General features: G+C 37.6%; 1 protein-coding gene across 12 annotated transcripts in view; it reads left to right on the forward strand.

Moving 5' to 3' along the window:
* FRYL (FRY like transcription coactivator) overlaps positions 1-17,321 on the forward strand; it is a 283,769-nt gene that overhangs the window by 205,046 nt on the left and 61,402 nt on the right. For all 12 annotated transcript variants that reach the window (XM_073012415.1, XM_073012406.1, XM_073012404.1 and 9 more), the window contains 10 exons: positions 394-485; positions 4,196-4,368; positions 5,935-6,095; positions 6,614-6,724; positions 7,555-7,709; positions 8,676-8,775; positions 10,017-10,185; positions 12,219-12,478; positions 12,828-12,968; positions 16,555-16,723. In XM_073012415.1, the coding sequence (XP_072868516.1) occupies positions 394-485; positions 4,196-4,368; positions 5,935-6,095; positions 6,614-6,724; positions 7,555-7,709; positions 8,676-8,775; positions 10,017-10,185; positions 12,219-12,478; positions 12,828-12,968; positions 16,555-16,723 (1,531 nt within the window). The remainder of the gene's footprint in view (positions 1-393; positions 486-4,195; positions 4,369-5,934; positions 6,096-6,613; positions 6,725-7,554; positions 7,710-8,675; positions 8,776-10,016; positions 10,186-12,218; positions 12,479-12,827; positions 12,969-16,554; positions 16,724-17,321) is intronic.

Here is a 17,321-nt window from a genome sequence, read left to right on the forward strand (position 1 = left end):
TCTTAAGTTCTTTTTAGGATTGTTTTCCCTACACTTATGTCATATTTTTGGGAGGGTATTAGGGATTCTTTATTAGTCCATGATAACGGTTTACTAATTACTTTGATTCTAAAACTGTCTGATTAGCAAATAACCTAAAAATGTAGTATTTTACTTCCCCTGACACACAGGGGTTGTCACCATGTAAGATGTCATGTGACTTTATTTGACTCATTCATTTCAAACTGTTCACACATATCTCTTTGAGGCAGTAGCTACCAGAGTACCTACAGTCTACATTGTACAAGCAAAATAACTTCAGTGAGCCCAGAACCTCTCTCTGAGACATTCACATTATTCTTTCCAAGTTATACCCGCAAGATTTTAATTAATATGTTTGTATCTTTGGAATAGAATATGAAACGGCGCAGGCGTCGAGACGTTTTACGAGTACAACTGGTACGAATATTTGAACTGCTGGCAGATGCTGGTGTCATTAGTCACAGGTTAGTATTGGATTCAGATTGTTAAAACTTTGGCCGGGCGCAGTGGCTCACGCCTGTAATCCCAGCACTTTGGGAGGCCGAGGCGGGCGGATCACAAGGTCAGGAGATCGACACCATGGTGAAACCCCGTCTCTACTAAAAAATAGAAAAAAATTAGCCGGGCGCAGTGGCGGGCGCCTGTAGTCCCAGCTACTGGGGAGGCTGAGGTAGGAGAATGGCGTGAACCCGGGATGCGGAGCTTGCAGTGAGCTGAGATTGCGCCACTGCACTCCAGCCTGGGCGACAGAGCGAGACTCCGTCTCAAAATAAAAAAAAAAAAAAAAAAAAAAACTTTGGAATGATCCTAGAGAACGTAATCTCTTTTCACTCATGAAATGTATAAAAACAGAAAAGCACCATTGCAAAAAGAAAACCTGTATGTATCACTATGAAAATTATTTAACAAATATTCGATACACTAACCAATAGCTAAAAATGTATTGAAAAATCTACCACCAGAATTGGATTGCTTCTGGCAAAAAATGGATATAATGTTCCTATGATTTTGATATTTGTTGGAACCTAGTTATCTTGGCAAGTGGATGGTAGTAGCTTTTTCTTCACAGATTTTCCTATTTTTTACCTCATTTTAAAGATTTTTTCTTCTGAGCTTGAAAAAATAATATATTCACAGGTTAAACATTATAAGGCTTACAAATTTATTCCAATGAACTTGTTATCTATCCTGCCAGGAAAAATTATGAAATCTACAAATATAATTCGTAACAGTTTTCCACCCTTCACAGACAAAACCATGAAACCTGGAGATATTGCCGCAGTAAAGGCATCTTCACACTAAGCCTAGCCCCTTGAGGAAAATTCCATCAGCCGAATGTTGAAAAATAACTATTTCCTTAGGAGGATAATGGTGTTACCTGACCATTGAAGGAGAAAAATAATAGATCTGACCATATCCAAAAAAGGTCACTGAAAAGATATCTTAAGGAAGAAAAAAAAAAAAAAAAAAAAAGGACCAGGTGCTGTGGCTTACGCCTGTAATACCAACATTTTGGGAGGCTGAGACGGGTGGATCGCTTGAGCCCAGGGGTTGGAGACCGGCCTAGGCAACATAGCAAAATCCCCTCTCTATAAAAAATGCAAACAATCAGGCAGGAATAGTGGCAGACCAATAGTCCCAGATACCTGGAAGACTGAGGTGGAAGGATCACCTGAGCCCAGGACATTGAGGTTGCAGTGAGCCTTGACCATGCCACTGCACTCCAGCGTGGGAAAAGAGCGAGACTCTGTCTTGAAACAAAAAGGAGAAAAAGAAGTATTAATAATACAACAAGTGCAGTAACTATGGTAACTGCATGGCATTATTCCTTTAGCATTTCTCCCGATTATTTATTTTACCTAACACCTTTCATATGTAGCATTGAATGCTTTTGACACATGCTTTCAAAATAGATTTTTAATCAGAGTATTATTTAAACCTTTGATTTACTTTTCTTTCCTAGTAAAAAGCAAATAAAGAAATATTGGCCAGGTGCAGTGGCTCACACCTGTAATCCTAGCACTTTGGGAGGCCGAGGAGGGCAGATCACCTGAGGTCAGGACTTCGAGACCATCCTGACCGACATGATGAAACCCCATCTCCACTAAAAATACAAAAATTAGCTGGGCATGGTGGTGCATGCCTGTAGTCTCAGCTACTCGGGAGGCTAAGGCAGGAGAATCGTTCAAAATCAGGAGGCAGAGGTTGCTGTGAGCCAAGATAGTGCCATTGCACTCCAGCCTGGGTGAGAAGAGCGAAACTCTGTATCAAAAAAAAAGAAAAGAAATGCTCTTCTCTTTTCTTTCTTTCACAAAAAATAAGAGTTAGGAAAAGTAAAATTGAAACTTGCTGGCTTGATGCAAAAAATTAACAACCTGATACACATCTGAATCTTTTTTTTGGTTGCTTTAATTGTAGCGTTAGTAGAAGAACCTTTAAATGGTTCTATTTTGGGGAATGCAAAATGTTGCTCTATTTAAAGTTAACTACCAAAAACTATATGACTATTAAGCAATAATGATCTTTGAAGCCAGTTGTGTATTTTGTTTTGAAGTATTTTTAAAAAGAGTTATTGATAGAAAGTTATTGCTATTCTAGATTTTTAAATTTCCATGGCTAAGGAAAATAATGAGTTCTGAATGCCAAGATGACAGGGAACTTTGTTTTGTTCACCTAGTGGATTTCATGTACCTGACACATAGGAGATAATGAATATTTGTTAGATTAATGAAGATTTTATTCTGGTGCAGGTTGTAGTCCACTAAATCAGTTTCCTATCCACTAATAGGTCATGATCCAGAGCTTGAAAAACACTCATTTAAGGAATAAAGGAAAAAATTTGAAAAGCACCTGAAACACACTTATTTAAGGAATAAAGGTCATACATTGATTCATTCAATACATATTTATTGTTGTAGACTGATATAGTCAATATACTATAGTATCATTGCAACTCCTAACTCTTGTTTTCATAGGTTTAGGATATTTATTCCAAAGTTACTATTTTAAAAAAATTACCTTTAAAATAATATATATTAGAAGTACTTTTCAAACATAATAAGAAAAAGCTGACCTAAATAAATGCATATGTAATAGCTAATCATTTATATAACACTTATTGTTTACTAGGCCTTTTCATATATAGCTGTTCATTTACATCCTTCTAAAACACTCTGAGGTAGATACGGGGTATATGCTTAATGATTGATGAAACAAGACAGGAATCCAGGACTTCTGACTCTAACCAAATACTCCCCTATCAGTCAGTCAGTGGTTTCCAGGCACAGACATAGATCCCTGCCTCAAAGAAAACCTCATTGCAGATATATCTTTCTTCCTTGAGACAGGCTCTTGCTCTGTTACCGAGGCGGGAATGCAGTGACTAGATAACAAGGCTCAAACAATCCTCCCACCTTAGCCTCCTGAGTAGCTGGGACTACAGGCGTGCACCACCATGCCTGGCAAATTTTTGTGTATTTTGTAGAGACGGGGTTTCATCATGTTGCACAGGCTGGTGTCGATCTCTTGAAGTCAGTGATCCACCCACCTTGGCTTCCCAAAGTGCTGGCATTACAGGTGTGAGCCACCGTACCTAGCGCATTGCAGATACTCTTAAAGGCAGTTCCATAGGTCTAGAAAGAGGTTTTGAAACCCAGTACTCTACCCTATTCTTACCAGAATTCTCTCAGATTTTTGCATCCCTGATAATACCTATCCCAGAATCTTACTGAGAATAAGTGACTAATAGATATTTGATTATACTGAAGGCATAATATGAATAGACATGGCAGCTATGAATAAATAGAACTAGTCTTTCCTCTTTCTACTTTTCTAAACTGATCCTCCCCATTTCATATGCCTCCTGTCTCTTTGTTTAGAAATCTTTGTGTTTCACAGAGAGGAAACAACATTTAGCACTGAGTTGATTTAAGTTAGATATGGAGTTGAATAATATAAATTGCAATAGCAGTTCCTAGATTAAGAAGCACCATCTATTTTCGTATTAAAGTAAGCAAAATCGTATTCATTTAATTTTCATATATTAAGTTGCATGCTGCCATGAGCATGCAAAATTAACATGTATTATTCTCATTTTGAGTATTAAGAATTTTTTATTTAAGTTATAATTTAAAGTCCCATTTGCTTCATCATTTGTTTTCTTCAATATTTTCAGTGCAAGTGGTGGCCTTGATAATGAAACACATTTTCTCAACAACACTTTATTGGAGTATGTAGATTTAACTAGACAACTCCTGGAAGCAGAAAATGAAAAAGACTCTGACACACTGAAGGATATACGATGCCATTTTAGTGCCTTAGTGGCGAATATTATTCAGAATGTTCCAGGTATTATTTTCAATTTCTTAAAGCATTATTGAGTATTAAGGAACCATCATATTTTTTCTTTCCTTGAGGTTTAATAATCTAAGTTGATAAAGTAACGTATGAACATACTGGAAAAATATGTCAGCATAACCTGGATGGCTAGAGTTTGTTTTCCCTTTGAATTATTGTCAGTGATTAGAAATAAAAAAGCAACCCAGCATGGAATTTCAATAATGATCAGGATACTGACACAAGAACCTAGAGAAATCAATAGAATAAGCTCTTTAGACAACCTTGTTTTAGATGCAATAAGCAGAGTGCAGTGTTTCAAATGATAATTGAGAATAAAATTAAGAAGATACTTTTGAATAATGGGAAAAGAATATAGGCCATAAATACAAAATGTAACAAGGATTCCATGTTATTGGTTTACCAGATATGTTCTAATTATTGAGTAGGTTCTATATTGACAGATACTGGTTTAGATAGTAGGAAGATTAATATACACAATTACATTTTTAAAAGTTAAATCCTTGACAACTGTAAGAAGTAATGTGACTCTAGCCTTTGGCATACAGTATAAATACAAATGTTTCTTTTTCTCTCTGAAAAATTAAAGTCACATTGTTGCTTTGAATAGTATATACAGACAGTTGATGCCTGAAGAACATGGGTTGTATTTTATAACAGGGTCATTAAGCACTTAATTTCATATGTCAGTTTCAACTGTAGGAGCCTTGTTTTCATCTTTGAAAGGAAAATGATACTGTCAAAGGAAAAGAGCATTTTTTTTTCCAAAATTTTCTGATCTGAAGCTCACTAATGTAAAGATGTGGTTTAGTCTATTACTAAACACTTTTTTACAACTTCCAAATTGGTTTATTGTGATACTGCTGAGTTTCTTCAAGAAGGATAGATATAGAGAAATTATATAGTAGAATTTCAAAATGGGGGAAAAAATCCTTGGAGATCGTTTAAACCAGTGGTTTTCAAACTTTGCTGTTTCTCAAAGCACTGAGGTTGTCCAGTGCCATCAGCAGAAAGCAGCAGAATGTGTTTGGACGCTAGGCCTCAACTCCGCTTTTATCTGTTTTATGTATTGAGATTACATGTAACCTTCCTTTAGCAGGAAAAGGCAGCTTTCCTGCTGAAAAAGAAAAAGTACAAAGTTTGAAAACATGTATCTCGTCCAAAGCCCTTACTTACCAGTGAACCAAGATACAGAGGTGTGTCTGTGTTAAAATCTTGGCCAGTCTCACCATATAGCCAGTGATAGCCCAGGGAGAAATGGGCTCCTGGCCCCACCTCTGTGCCAGCTTTCATGTGCCATTGAGCCTGTCATGGAATTTCTGCTTGCAGAGATGCTGTATGTCATGTAATGCTGCCACAGAGTGACACAGACTGCAACTTTGTTTCTGCGATTTGCATATATATAAATGATCCCTGCTACTGTGGAGGTTTTTGATAGTTTAAAATGAAAACTTTTGCTTTCTTTTTTACACTATTACACATTCAGTAACATGTCGGTATAAAAGTTAAAGCAAAAAGAAATGGAAATAAATGTTTTCTATCTTTTCTTATTTGCAGTGCACCAGAGAAGAAGTATTTTTCCTCAGCAGAGCCTTCGTCACAGTCTATTTATGCTGTTCAGTCACTGGGCAGGTCCTTTTAGCATCATGTTTACGCCCTTGGACAGATACAGTGATAGAAATATGCAAATTAATAGACATCAATACTGTGCATTAAAGGTATTTACTTAGAAACCCAATTTCTTTTTTTTTTAAGAGCAGAGTTGAATATTTTTATGTCTCTCAGTCACTAGTATTTTAAAGAGGATAAGAATTTCTTCACGGTATCTGAGAGTATTAGAATATATGTTTTTCTGCCGTATTCAAAATTTATGCCAAAAGTTATATTTAAATACATAAAATACAATGAAAAACACTTCCAGAATCTACTCAAATTTGATCACTATTATCTTAAATAACTGAGTGTTACTTGAAAGAAATGCCTTTTTTTCCGTTACTTAAGTACTTTTTCTTGGTCTTTTTATCTTCCTTTCCAGTATTGTTCAAATTCCATGTCTAATTTGGTATCATATTTACTTACTCATAATAAATTTCTTAGTTTTAAAAAATAATTTGTAAAGAAAAAAATTAAAGTATTGTGACTAGATACTAGATAAGTATTTTGCCTCTTCTCATTAAGCAACCAACATTTAACCTCTTAAATTTGTTAAATGTAATTCTAATATTATTATTTGAAGGCTATGTCTGCTGTACTATGTTGTGGCCCTGTTGCAGATAATGTAGGACTTTCATCAGATGGCTATTTGTACAAATGGTTGGATAACATTTTGGATTCTCTGGACAAAAAGGTAATTATGACAGTTTCCTTAAAGGTTCATAATAAATTCTCATTGTATTATTAGCAGTTCGTGTATGTTGCACTAAAAACAAGTCTTTTTTAAAAAATAAGATAGGATCATATGCAAAAAGCATATAAACTTAAATAGGATCTCATAATGTAAAAATGTTCCAATTCTTATGTATCATTAATTTGAATAATTTTAATTTCCCTTTTAATATTATAGGATTAATACAGTGGTGTGTGTCTCTCAACAGGGTTCTAAGTCAATAAATAAAATACTAACATAGAACTTATTGAGCTGCATGGGAGAAATATGTTATTTGCTATGTTTCATTTCATTTTTTTTAACCACTTTCCATTTAATCATTCTTCCTTGCCCTCCACACCTTTTGCTTTCCTTACTCTCATATTGTACATTTACAGACTTCACAATTTAACGTAGGACTTACATCTTTTTCCCCTCACAACAATTTTTGTATTGGGTTATCAAAAACAAGAATAAAGCTTGATAAAAATAATTAGAGAGCTTAATGACTCATTTTTCTGAAAGCACTTAATCACTATTCATATTCATTAACTGCCTTCAGGGTTCTGTTGGAAGACAGAATCATACTAGAGAGGCTCGTGTAAAAAGCAAGAGGCCAAATTCAGTTCATCTGTGTGGTTTTTTTCTACTGGCTGAGTAAAATGAGAGGGAGGTGAACAAAAGGAGTTGGAATTCTCCTATTAATTACAATGAATATATGCACCATATTACCTTAGTAAGAACTGTAGGGAAACAGACAAAAAATATGTAACGTTCTGTCTCTATTGAGCAATTTCACAACCTTTACCTAGGTTCACCAGCTGGGCTGTGAAGCAGTTACGTTGTTGCTGGAGCTGAACCCTGATCAGAGCAACCTGATGTACTGGGCTGTGGACCGCTGCTACACGGGCTCCAGGAGGGTGGCAGCCGGCTGCTTTAAAGCCATTGCTAATGTTTTCCAGAACAGGTACTTTAGATATGGGTTTCTTGTTTTGTTTGCTTAAAGAAAAGTTTTTCTTTTGAATTTAAAAATATGAAGACACCAGTATAGTTGTCTTTCAGTGTCAGTGGTTCTGATAGGTTCCAGGAGGATTGGTTCCAGGACCCCTCTCAGATCCCAAAATCCATGGATGCTCAAGCCTTCTATATAAAATGCTGTAGAATTTGTATTTACTCTATGCAAATCCTCCCATATACTTTCTTTTTTTTTTTTTTTTTAAGACATGGTCTCGCTGTCACCCAGGCTAGAGTGCAGTGGCATGATCATAGTTCACTGTAACCTCAAACTCCTAGGCTCAAGCGATCCTCCACACCTCAACCTCCCGAGTAGCCAGGACTGTAGACTCCCACTACCATGCCTGGCTAATTTTTAAATTCTTTGTAGAGACGAGGTCTCACTACGCATGTTGCCCAGGATGGTCTTGAACTCCTGGCCTCTCACCTTGGCTTCCCAAAGTACTGGGATTTCAGGCATGACCTGCTGCGCCTGGCCTTTCCCACATATTTTTGATCCACAGAGGGTTGACTCTATTTTCTTTTCTTAAGCTCTAATGCAACTGTGTCTAACCCTTTGAATGTGAGGACTTTTATACTTATCTGTGGTGGTGGATATTACAAAAATTATGCCTGGATTTTTTATTTTTCATCGGCATTTTTTAGTGTGTTTTATGTGTGGCACAAGACAATTCTTCTTCTGATGTGGCACAGGGAAGCCAAAAGGTTGAATACTTGTGCTCTAATGGAATTTAACCAAAATAAGGACAATTATCACCACGTATCTGTTGTTGTACCTATTGCCTTGAAAAAACCAAGTCCCCTCATAGACTTAGAAGATAGGTGCCTACAAGCCTTGCCCTTTGCATATCATATTTATTAAATGGTGCAAAAGTCTCTAAACATTGTTATTTACCTAATATGTAAAATTTATTCCTAGGGATTATCAGTTTGACACAGTGATGCTTCTAAATCTGATACTGTTTAAAGCAGCTGATTCTTCTAGAAGTATCTATGAAGTTGCTATGCAACTTTTACAGGTTTGTAAACATGTGAATTTAAATATTTTTTTACTCAGGATTTAATGAAGCCCAATAATTTAGTCTTGCCATTAAAGCACACTGATAATAGTATTTAGCTTTATTTATAATAATGAAGTTATGGTATTAAATCCTAATTATTATTAGAAATATAAGACAAAGATAATATAGATGTTTAAATTTATAAATAACGCAAACTATTCCTAAGTGTATTGTAGAAGGATTATTTATAATAACACATGTGTATGTATATGAAGGTACTTATAAATATGTGTCCATGTAAGTATTTCTGTTCAGCAGATGAGAACAATGTGTGTCCAAATTTTTTTGGAGAGCCATATGAAAAATAATTAGCTCTTTTTATCATATTCTCATGTAAATTTTCTTTATTGGGTTGAGGAGAAATAACTTAGAAACTTAGCAAACACAGATATATTATTAGTATACAGTATTTAATTCATAATAGGGCAAGATTCTTCCATCTTAACCAAGGGCTAAGAATAGGATTCAAGCAGATGCTTTTTCCAAAGGCTATAAAGTGGTTCTGATGCCAGTAGATCCATCTTAGGAATTATACCCTAATGCCTTTGTTAATTAAGAGGAAAGTTCAGCAGTACAGCTCTTAAAATAGTGTAATGTCAAAAGGTTCTCCTTGAAAGATTTTTTTTTTCACTTATACATATATTGTACTATTGTATTTTTGAGTGAGAAAAGTGGTAAATCTTTTTCAAGTAATTGTATATTAAGTTGCTGGAGTTATTTTCAGACTGTATTATTAACCTGGATCATTGACATTAAATATGAGGAATGTAAGTTCTTTTAGTGAGAAAGGGTTTTTGTTTGTTTTGTTTCTTTTTGTTTTTGAGATAGGGTCTCACTCTGTCGCTCAGGCTAGAGTACAGTGGCACGGTCATGGCTCACTGCAGCCTCTACCTCCTGAGCTCAAGTGATCCTCCAACCTCAGCCTCCTGAGTAGCTGGGACCACAGGCACACACCACCACACCTGGCTAATTTTTTAATTTTTCGTAGAGATGAGGTCCTGCTATGTTGGCCAGGCTAGTCTCGAACTCCTGGCCTCAAGTGATCCTCCCACCTCTGCCTTCCAAAGTATTGAGATTACAGGCATAAGCCACTCCACTCAGCCTGGGAGAAGAGTTTTTTTAAAAAATATAAAATTATAGTTAAACTTTAGAGAACCCATAAAATCTTAACCTAAGTTGATGGAATCACATTCCTATAGATTCTGGAACCGAAGATGTTTCGCTATGCTCACAAATTGGAGGTTCAGAGAACAGATGGAGTACTCAGCCAGCTGTCTCCTCTACCACATCTCTATTCTGTTTCATATTATCAGTTGTCCGAGGAACTAGCAAGGGCGTATCCTGAGCTAACTCTCGCAATATTCTCAGGTATGATCAATGAACTGGTTAGTAGTTTCTCTTTGTCAATCATTTCTTCAAAAACAATTTTTAGAAAATTATAAATTTATTAAATTACAGGTTAAATCAAAACCAGACATGTCTTTACATAGAGTATTTTTTCTTCAATAAGAACTCTTAATTCTGATCTGTCACAGTATTTAGGTTTTTCTATCAACGGTGTCCTTGTAGGGTTTTACACCTTACCTTCCCTTGCTCCCTACTCCATCAAAAAGAAAAAAATACAAGAGGGAGGACTTTCCATATGTGACTTAAAAGTATTTCTTAGTAGACATAGAACTTCTTGAATACGTTGTATTTTGTGTATTGGTATATCTTTAATAATAAAAATAGGCAGGGATAAGTTGTAGGCAGTTTTCCGTGAGTGAAACCCCTAACCATAGGAGCAGGTGGTACAGTGCCTTGAGCAAAACTCTTTCTAGTCTCCCACATGTTGCCTGTCACCTACAGCAAGATCTTGTTCCAGTGTAAATACTGGACATGCACCAACACTAGGATCTGGGAGATTGTGGAGTTCTGCTGTGGGTCTTTTCTTTCATTTGGGCTCAAGAGTTAGTGGCCTTAGCCTGCTTGGGATCTTTGCATAGCACCTATTTTAGCAATAGAAATAGTTTATTTCCCTCCCTAATTTACCTGAGTGGGAGAAAAAAGCAACAACAACAACTTAAATTCTCCTAACATTTAGTGCTTGAAAGCAGTAGACCTGTTTGGTTTGCCCTAGTAGTTGGTAGCAATTAGGCCCCTTCCTTTTTCCCAACCCCCGCATCCCTGACAGCCCCTCCAAGATGGATATGAGTGGTCATCAACACAAAATAGCAGCCACCATGAACACAGATTTTGTGGCTGCTGAGCTGCTGCTAGAGGCTTCTGCACAGAAAGCAGGGGAGTCCAGCTAGGTCTCAGAGATCATGTAACTGTTTAGAATGCCATGTCATCGCCTAGGATGTCGGCTGGTACAGGTGTCGACCGTGCCCATGCCTCCACCACCACCACCTTGTCATTCTTCCTTCAGTTCTATCTTCAGACACTCTTGTCCTTAGCATCAGCTAATTTTAACTCCTTTGCTTAAGGTAGTTCATTCTAAACCAAAACATAGCCTCTCAACCTGACAAATTCCATAGCTAACCTACATTTTCACTTTCACTGTTTCTAAGGCAAGACAAACACAATATTCATTCAGAATTTTACTGCACAGATACAGATATCAGCATAAACTTTGCCACTTTAAAATTTGAGGGTCCTGATCCTTTCTTTCTCCAGATTCAATGCAGTGGTCTTCAAATGTTGTCAGCTCTGAGGCCCTTCCCATTCTTGCTCCTCACATCCTTTCCCTCCTTCACACCTGCTTCTAACCCCTTCCTCACCCCTATGCCTTGCCTCGAGTGTATACACTCACTATTCCATATTCTCAGTCTTCATGCATGCCCTAGATCTTCACAGATGGCCTTCACAGTCCACTAGTGTCAAATTCCTTTCTGTAGCCTCACCAGGTACCTTCCAACTGCTCAGTCTAGTCACTGGCTAATAGTCTTCGGTCTGTTTGCTACTTTCCACAGCAATTGGTGTTAGCCATCTTATATTTTTTTAAGCTCTAACCTCGCTTAATTTCCAAAAATTTAGTATTTCTTGCTTTTTCTTCTACCATTGAGTATTCCTTTTCTGTCTCTTTTGGTAGATTCTTACCTTCCGTCCCTTTTTTCTTTTTTTTATTTTTGAGACACAGTCTCTCTCTCTCTGTCTCTCTCCCTCTCCCTGTCTCCCTCTCTCCCTTTCTCCCTTCCTCTCCCTCTCCCTCTTCCTCTCTCCGTCTTGTGATTTATGTTAGCTGTTAATATTATGATGTCATTGAGGTGAAAGTTACTAAAAGAAAAAACAGTACTTATAATTGTTAAGTGTAATGAGTAAAATGAATAAAATCCAGCTTCTGAAATCTGTTGGAATTAATTACCGGTCAGAGGAAGCCGAAATTACATCAGTTCTCTTTGACTTGTTTTCAATTTCAGAGATAAGCCAGAGAATCCAGACAGCTCACCCTGCTGGACGGCAGGTGATGCTGCACTACCTGCTACCATGGATGAACAACATCGAGCTGGTGGACTTAAAACCTCTCCCCACAGCAAGGCGACATGATGAAGATGAAGATGATTCCTTGAAAGACCGAGAACTTATGGTGACTAGTAGGCGCTGGTTACGGGGAGAAGGATGGGGATCTCCACAAGCCACTGCAATGGTTTTGAACAATCTGATGTATATGACAGCAAAGGTAAAATGAGTTTTGTATTTATAATTGCTGCACAGAATTATTGAGTAAGTAGATGTGGTTAGAAACAGATGAAGAGGCTCCATAATCCTGTGATAACCAAGCAAAATGCATTATAAATTTCTTTCTTTAAAAAAGACTGATGATATATGAATTTTTTTTACTAAAACCATATATGATTAATGATATTTATGTTTAGATTTGTTGAAAGAAATTGTTGTTTCTGTAAAGTGTGGAAACGATTAAAGCTATCTGTGGAAAACATTGTTTTTTAATATTTCATGGTATGACAAGTTTGGTATTTATAATAGGCAGTCATGACTGAAGTATCTTTTGTGCGTATTGCATCTAGTATGGCGATGAACTGGCCTGGTCGGAGGTGGAGAACGTGTGGACCACACTTGCAGATGGCTGGCCCAAAAACCTGAAAATAATTTTGCACTTTTTGATCAGCATTTGTGGGGTGAATAGCGAACCAAGCCTCTTGCCTTACGTATGTATTCAAGTTCATTTAACTTAAAAATATATATATATATTTACTAGTATCTTATGATGTCAGAGTGTGGGCAGCAGTTGCCCAGGAGAGGCAAGGCAAGGGCCAGGATGAAGACAGTCAGGAAAATAGCACATGGATTTATTCACTGATTCAGTCAGCAAATGTTTTCCATCATTATGACAGACCAGGTGCTCTTCTGGGCATTACAATCTGATGGGTAATACAGAATTTATTTGTTGAACCTACATCTGATTTATTTAATGAATAAATCAGTAAGTTAATAAAGTATAGTGTGATAAAGGCTATAAAAAAATTGCAGAGTTCTGAGAGTAAAACTTAGGAATCACAGCTGTCTGGAAGGATTCAAGATGACACTTGAGAGAAAGTGGTATTGAAGCTGAACCCACACATTGCGGATGTTTCTAGTTTCTGCTAGGCAGAGCTGGCATTTAGATACGAGAACAGGATGGTGAGTGAGAGCTCAGTGCTTATAGGATTGCCCTTCAGGCTGCTGGAAGCAAGGGAAAGCATGGTAAGAGATATGAAACTAAGAAGATAACATCTTTGCCTTCCAGGGGAGAAAGCAACATCCAGATCTGCCCAAGTCAAGACGACACGTTTGATATGAAACTGTCAAACGTGAGGGTTAAATGGACACACGTGCACACAACTTTTTAGATGCAGATGTAGATATCCATCCCGTGGCAGCATCCCCCAAAAGTGTGGTCAACGGAAGACTAGTTCTACAGAACATTATCTAAAAGTTCTTACAGGCCAGGCACAGTGGCTTATGCCGTTAGTCCTAGCACTTTGGGAGGCCGAGGCGGGCAGATCACCTGAGATCAGGAGTCAGAGGCCAGCCTTGCCAACATGGTAAAACCCCATCTCTACTAAAAATCCAAAAATTAGCCAGGTGTGGTGGCTCATGCCTATAATTCCAGCTACTTAGGAGGCTGAGACAGGAGAATTGCGTGAGCCCAGGAGGCAGAGGTTGCAGTGAGCTGAGATCTGGCCACTGCACTCCAGCCTGGGTGACAGAGCGAGACTCCGTCTCAAAAAAAAAATAAATAAATAAATAAAATAAAATAAATAAATAAATAAATAAAAGTTCTACAGATTCTATTTTAAACAAACCACTTAATAGCTTTGCTTTACCCAGCATTCCCCAAGTTCACTTGGTCACTGAAAGCATCATTGCCAAGGTGTACCACAGGCGTAGTGCCTTTGAGGAGTGCTTAGAGAACTGTAGGTGTATAGTACAAGACAACGTTACCCCACGTCACCTCTCTGGCTGTGTCTCCTATATTCTCTCTGGTGCTCCCACCCTTCAGCTGTACTGGCCCCCCTTTGCTTCTAGCCCTCTCACCAGGCATTCCCTCCTCGGTGCCCTCACACTCACTTGCCTTCTCTTTCCCCAGTTAGCCACGTTACTCACTCCTCGTCTCTTTCAGGTCCTCCTTCAGGTGTCAGTGGCCACTGGGACTTCTGCTGCCCATCCTGTGTAGAACTGCAAATGCCCTACCTCCACACACACACTCCATTTCCTTTCCCTGCTTCATTGATCTTTCTGGCACTTAATCATCACCAAACGTGATATATTTTACCTATTTACCTCTTTAGTTTTGCATCAACCAGTAGATTGTAAGCTCCTTAAGAATGGTAGTTTTTGTCTATTTGATTCACTGCTAAGTTCTCATTTAGTAGTGCCTGGCACATAGAAGATGCCCATTAATTGGATGAATGAATGGGGGAGTTAGAGCTGGAACCAGAAAAAGCATGAGATTATACTTTTAAGAGGCCAAATGGAAATTTGGGGAATAGCCATTTTCCAGGAATTTAAAAGGAGCCATTTTTTAATGTCAATAATAATAATTTATTGGTTATTATTTTTTAAGCACTTATGGGTGCTTATTTTAGGCATGGTAAAAGCACTTCATCCACATTATTTAATTCTCAGAATAAATCTATGAGTTTGGTGAGATCACTGCAGTTTTACAGATGAAAAAACAAGGCAGAGAGAATGGTAATTTCCTCAAGGTCTCACTCTGTCACTTAATAGTTCTAGAATTCCAACCCAGATCTGATTGTGAAGTCAGTAAAAGCTTCTTGGAGAAAGGAGTAGAGTTAAGGTGGGGCATGGGGCTTGAAGACTTAAAAGGATTAGGGTTGGGAGTGTCAACTCGGAGATCCCCAGTCTGGCAGAAGGAAGCCACAGAGGCAGGAACGCACACAGCATGCTCAGAGGAGATCGAACCTGAAAGCAGAGAGAATTAACAAGTAGCGCCCATTGGATGGAGTAAAGAGCCATACATAGAATGGTATCATTGGGTAACCATAATAAGAGTTTTGGCCGGGTGCTGTGGCTCACACCTGTAATCCCAGCACTTTGGGAGGCCGAGGCAGGAGGATCACCTGAGGTCAGGAGTTTGAGACTAGCCTGGCCAAGATGACAAAACCCCATCTCTACTAAAACCACAAAAATTAGCCGGGTGTGGCAGCAGGCACCTGTAATGCCAGCTACTTGAGAGGCTGAGACAGGGAGAATTGCTTGAACCAGGGCGACAGAGGTTGCAGTGAGCCAAGATCACCCCCATTGTACTCTAGCCTGGGCGACAAAGCGAGACTCCGTCTCAAAAAAAAAAAAAAAAAAAAAAAGAAATTTGGTTGGGATATAATAAATCATGTTTTAAGATTAATCCAGGGGTCATATAAAGCAGGGCTTTTCATATGTCTGTAAAAATATGAATCATTCTGATTCTGGAGGTGGAGTGGGCCTAAGATTTTCTATTTCTAGCAAACTGCAGATGATGATGCCTGTCTTGCTAGGATCACATTTTGAGTAGTAAGGCTTAAAGTAGGGAGAAAAAGAGATAGGCTGATCAGTTATGAAGTTATTTCAGTAATATACATTACTAAAACATATATATAATATATACTACTGAAAAGTTTTTCTACTTACTTATACTGTGTTACTAGCCATTTGTAAAGTGCACTGTAAACCTTAACTCTTTTAATCTTCCTAACAGCTATATGAAGTATAGCTTCAACTCAATGATAGAGTTAGTGAGTGGTATATCCACATTCCAAACCCGGCAATGTAGTTTGAGTTCTAGTTTAGTTCTAGTTCCTTGCTCTTAATGACTACTCTGTTTGACTGTAGGGAATGGGGAAGGCAGAATAAAAGATAAACCCTGGGTTTGGAGGCTAACTAAAAATCAGAGGAAAATCTTAGGATGTTATTACCTGGAAGTGTTTCGATTAAAAGAGAAATTTTTACAGAAAATTATTTTTTTTGCTTTTTTTTTTTTTAAAAAAAAAAAAGCAAAAATAAAGAAAGTGCATAAAGTGGAAACCACTAAACATGTTCAGTTCATCCTAATTAGATCTAATGTTGAGAGTTAAGAGAGAGGACAGTATTGATAAAGCTGATTAATGTCTTATTGTTGATCAGTGCCAGTTTTGATTTAGATTGTGTTTATTCATCTAGCACTTAATGAACTTACTCTGATAAAATTTGTCTCAGGAGAAATTAATGAGATAAAAACTTTGCTTTTTCTTTTCTGAATGATTTCTTTTGTGACAGGTAAAGAAGGTCATTGTATATTTAGGTAGAGATAAAACAATGCAGTTGCTAGAAGAGCTGGTGAGTGAGCTTCAGCTGACCGATCCTGTCAATTCAGGGGTCACTCACATGGATAATCCCCCGTATTATCGCATCACTTCCAGCTATAAAATCCCTTCTGTCACCTCAGGTGAGAAATTTGTTAAAACTGCTGTGTGAGATGATAGGCGTCTTCATCTGCTTCACTATGGTAACCATTTTAGGGTCTCTGTGTCCCATAACATCTTGTTACGAATCTCAGATATATGCAATAAAATTTATTGAAAAAAACACATCTTCCTCAGTATTGAAAGAGAAGCTTAACATAATTGTTAAACAAGAGTTTATTGTGTCTTTAAATATTATTGTTGAGAAAACAAAAGCAAATGTGAGTCATGTATGGTAATTAATTTGATAAGACTTTGTAAATCCTCATGAGAAAGCAATTCGACAATATAAGTATTAATATACAGAAGAGCAATATTGACATACTTATTCAGAGATGGAATATAAATTTATTCCCTACATAACACATACCTTTTTTTTCTTTTTTTTTTTCTTTTTTTTGAGACAGAGTCTTGCTTTGTCACCAGGCTGGAGTGCAGTGGCGTGATCTCGGCTCACTGCACCCTCCATCTCCCGGGTTCAAGTGATTCTCCTGCCTTAGCTTCCCAAGTAGCTGGGATTACAGGTGTGCGCCACCATGCCCAGCTAATTTTTGTATTTTTAGTCGAGATGGGGTTTCACCA

Source organism: Chlorocebus sabaeus, chromosome 27 (genome assembly GCF_047675955.1).
Source record: "Chlorocebus sabaeus isolate Y175 chromosome 27, mChlSab1.0.hap1, whole genome shotgun sequence".
NCBI lineage: Eukaryota > Metazoa > Chordata > Mammalia > Primates > Cercopithecidae > Chlorocebus > Chlorocebus sabaeus.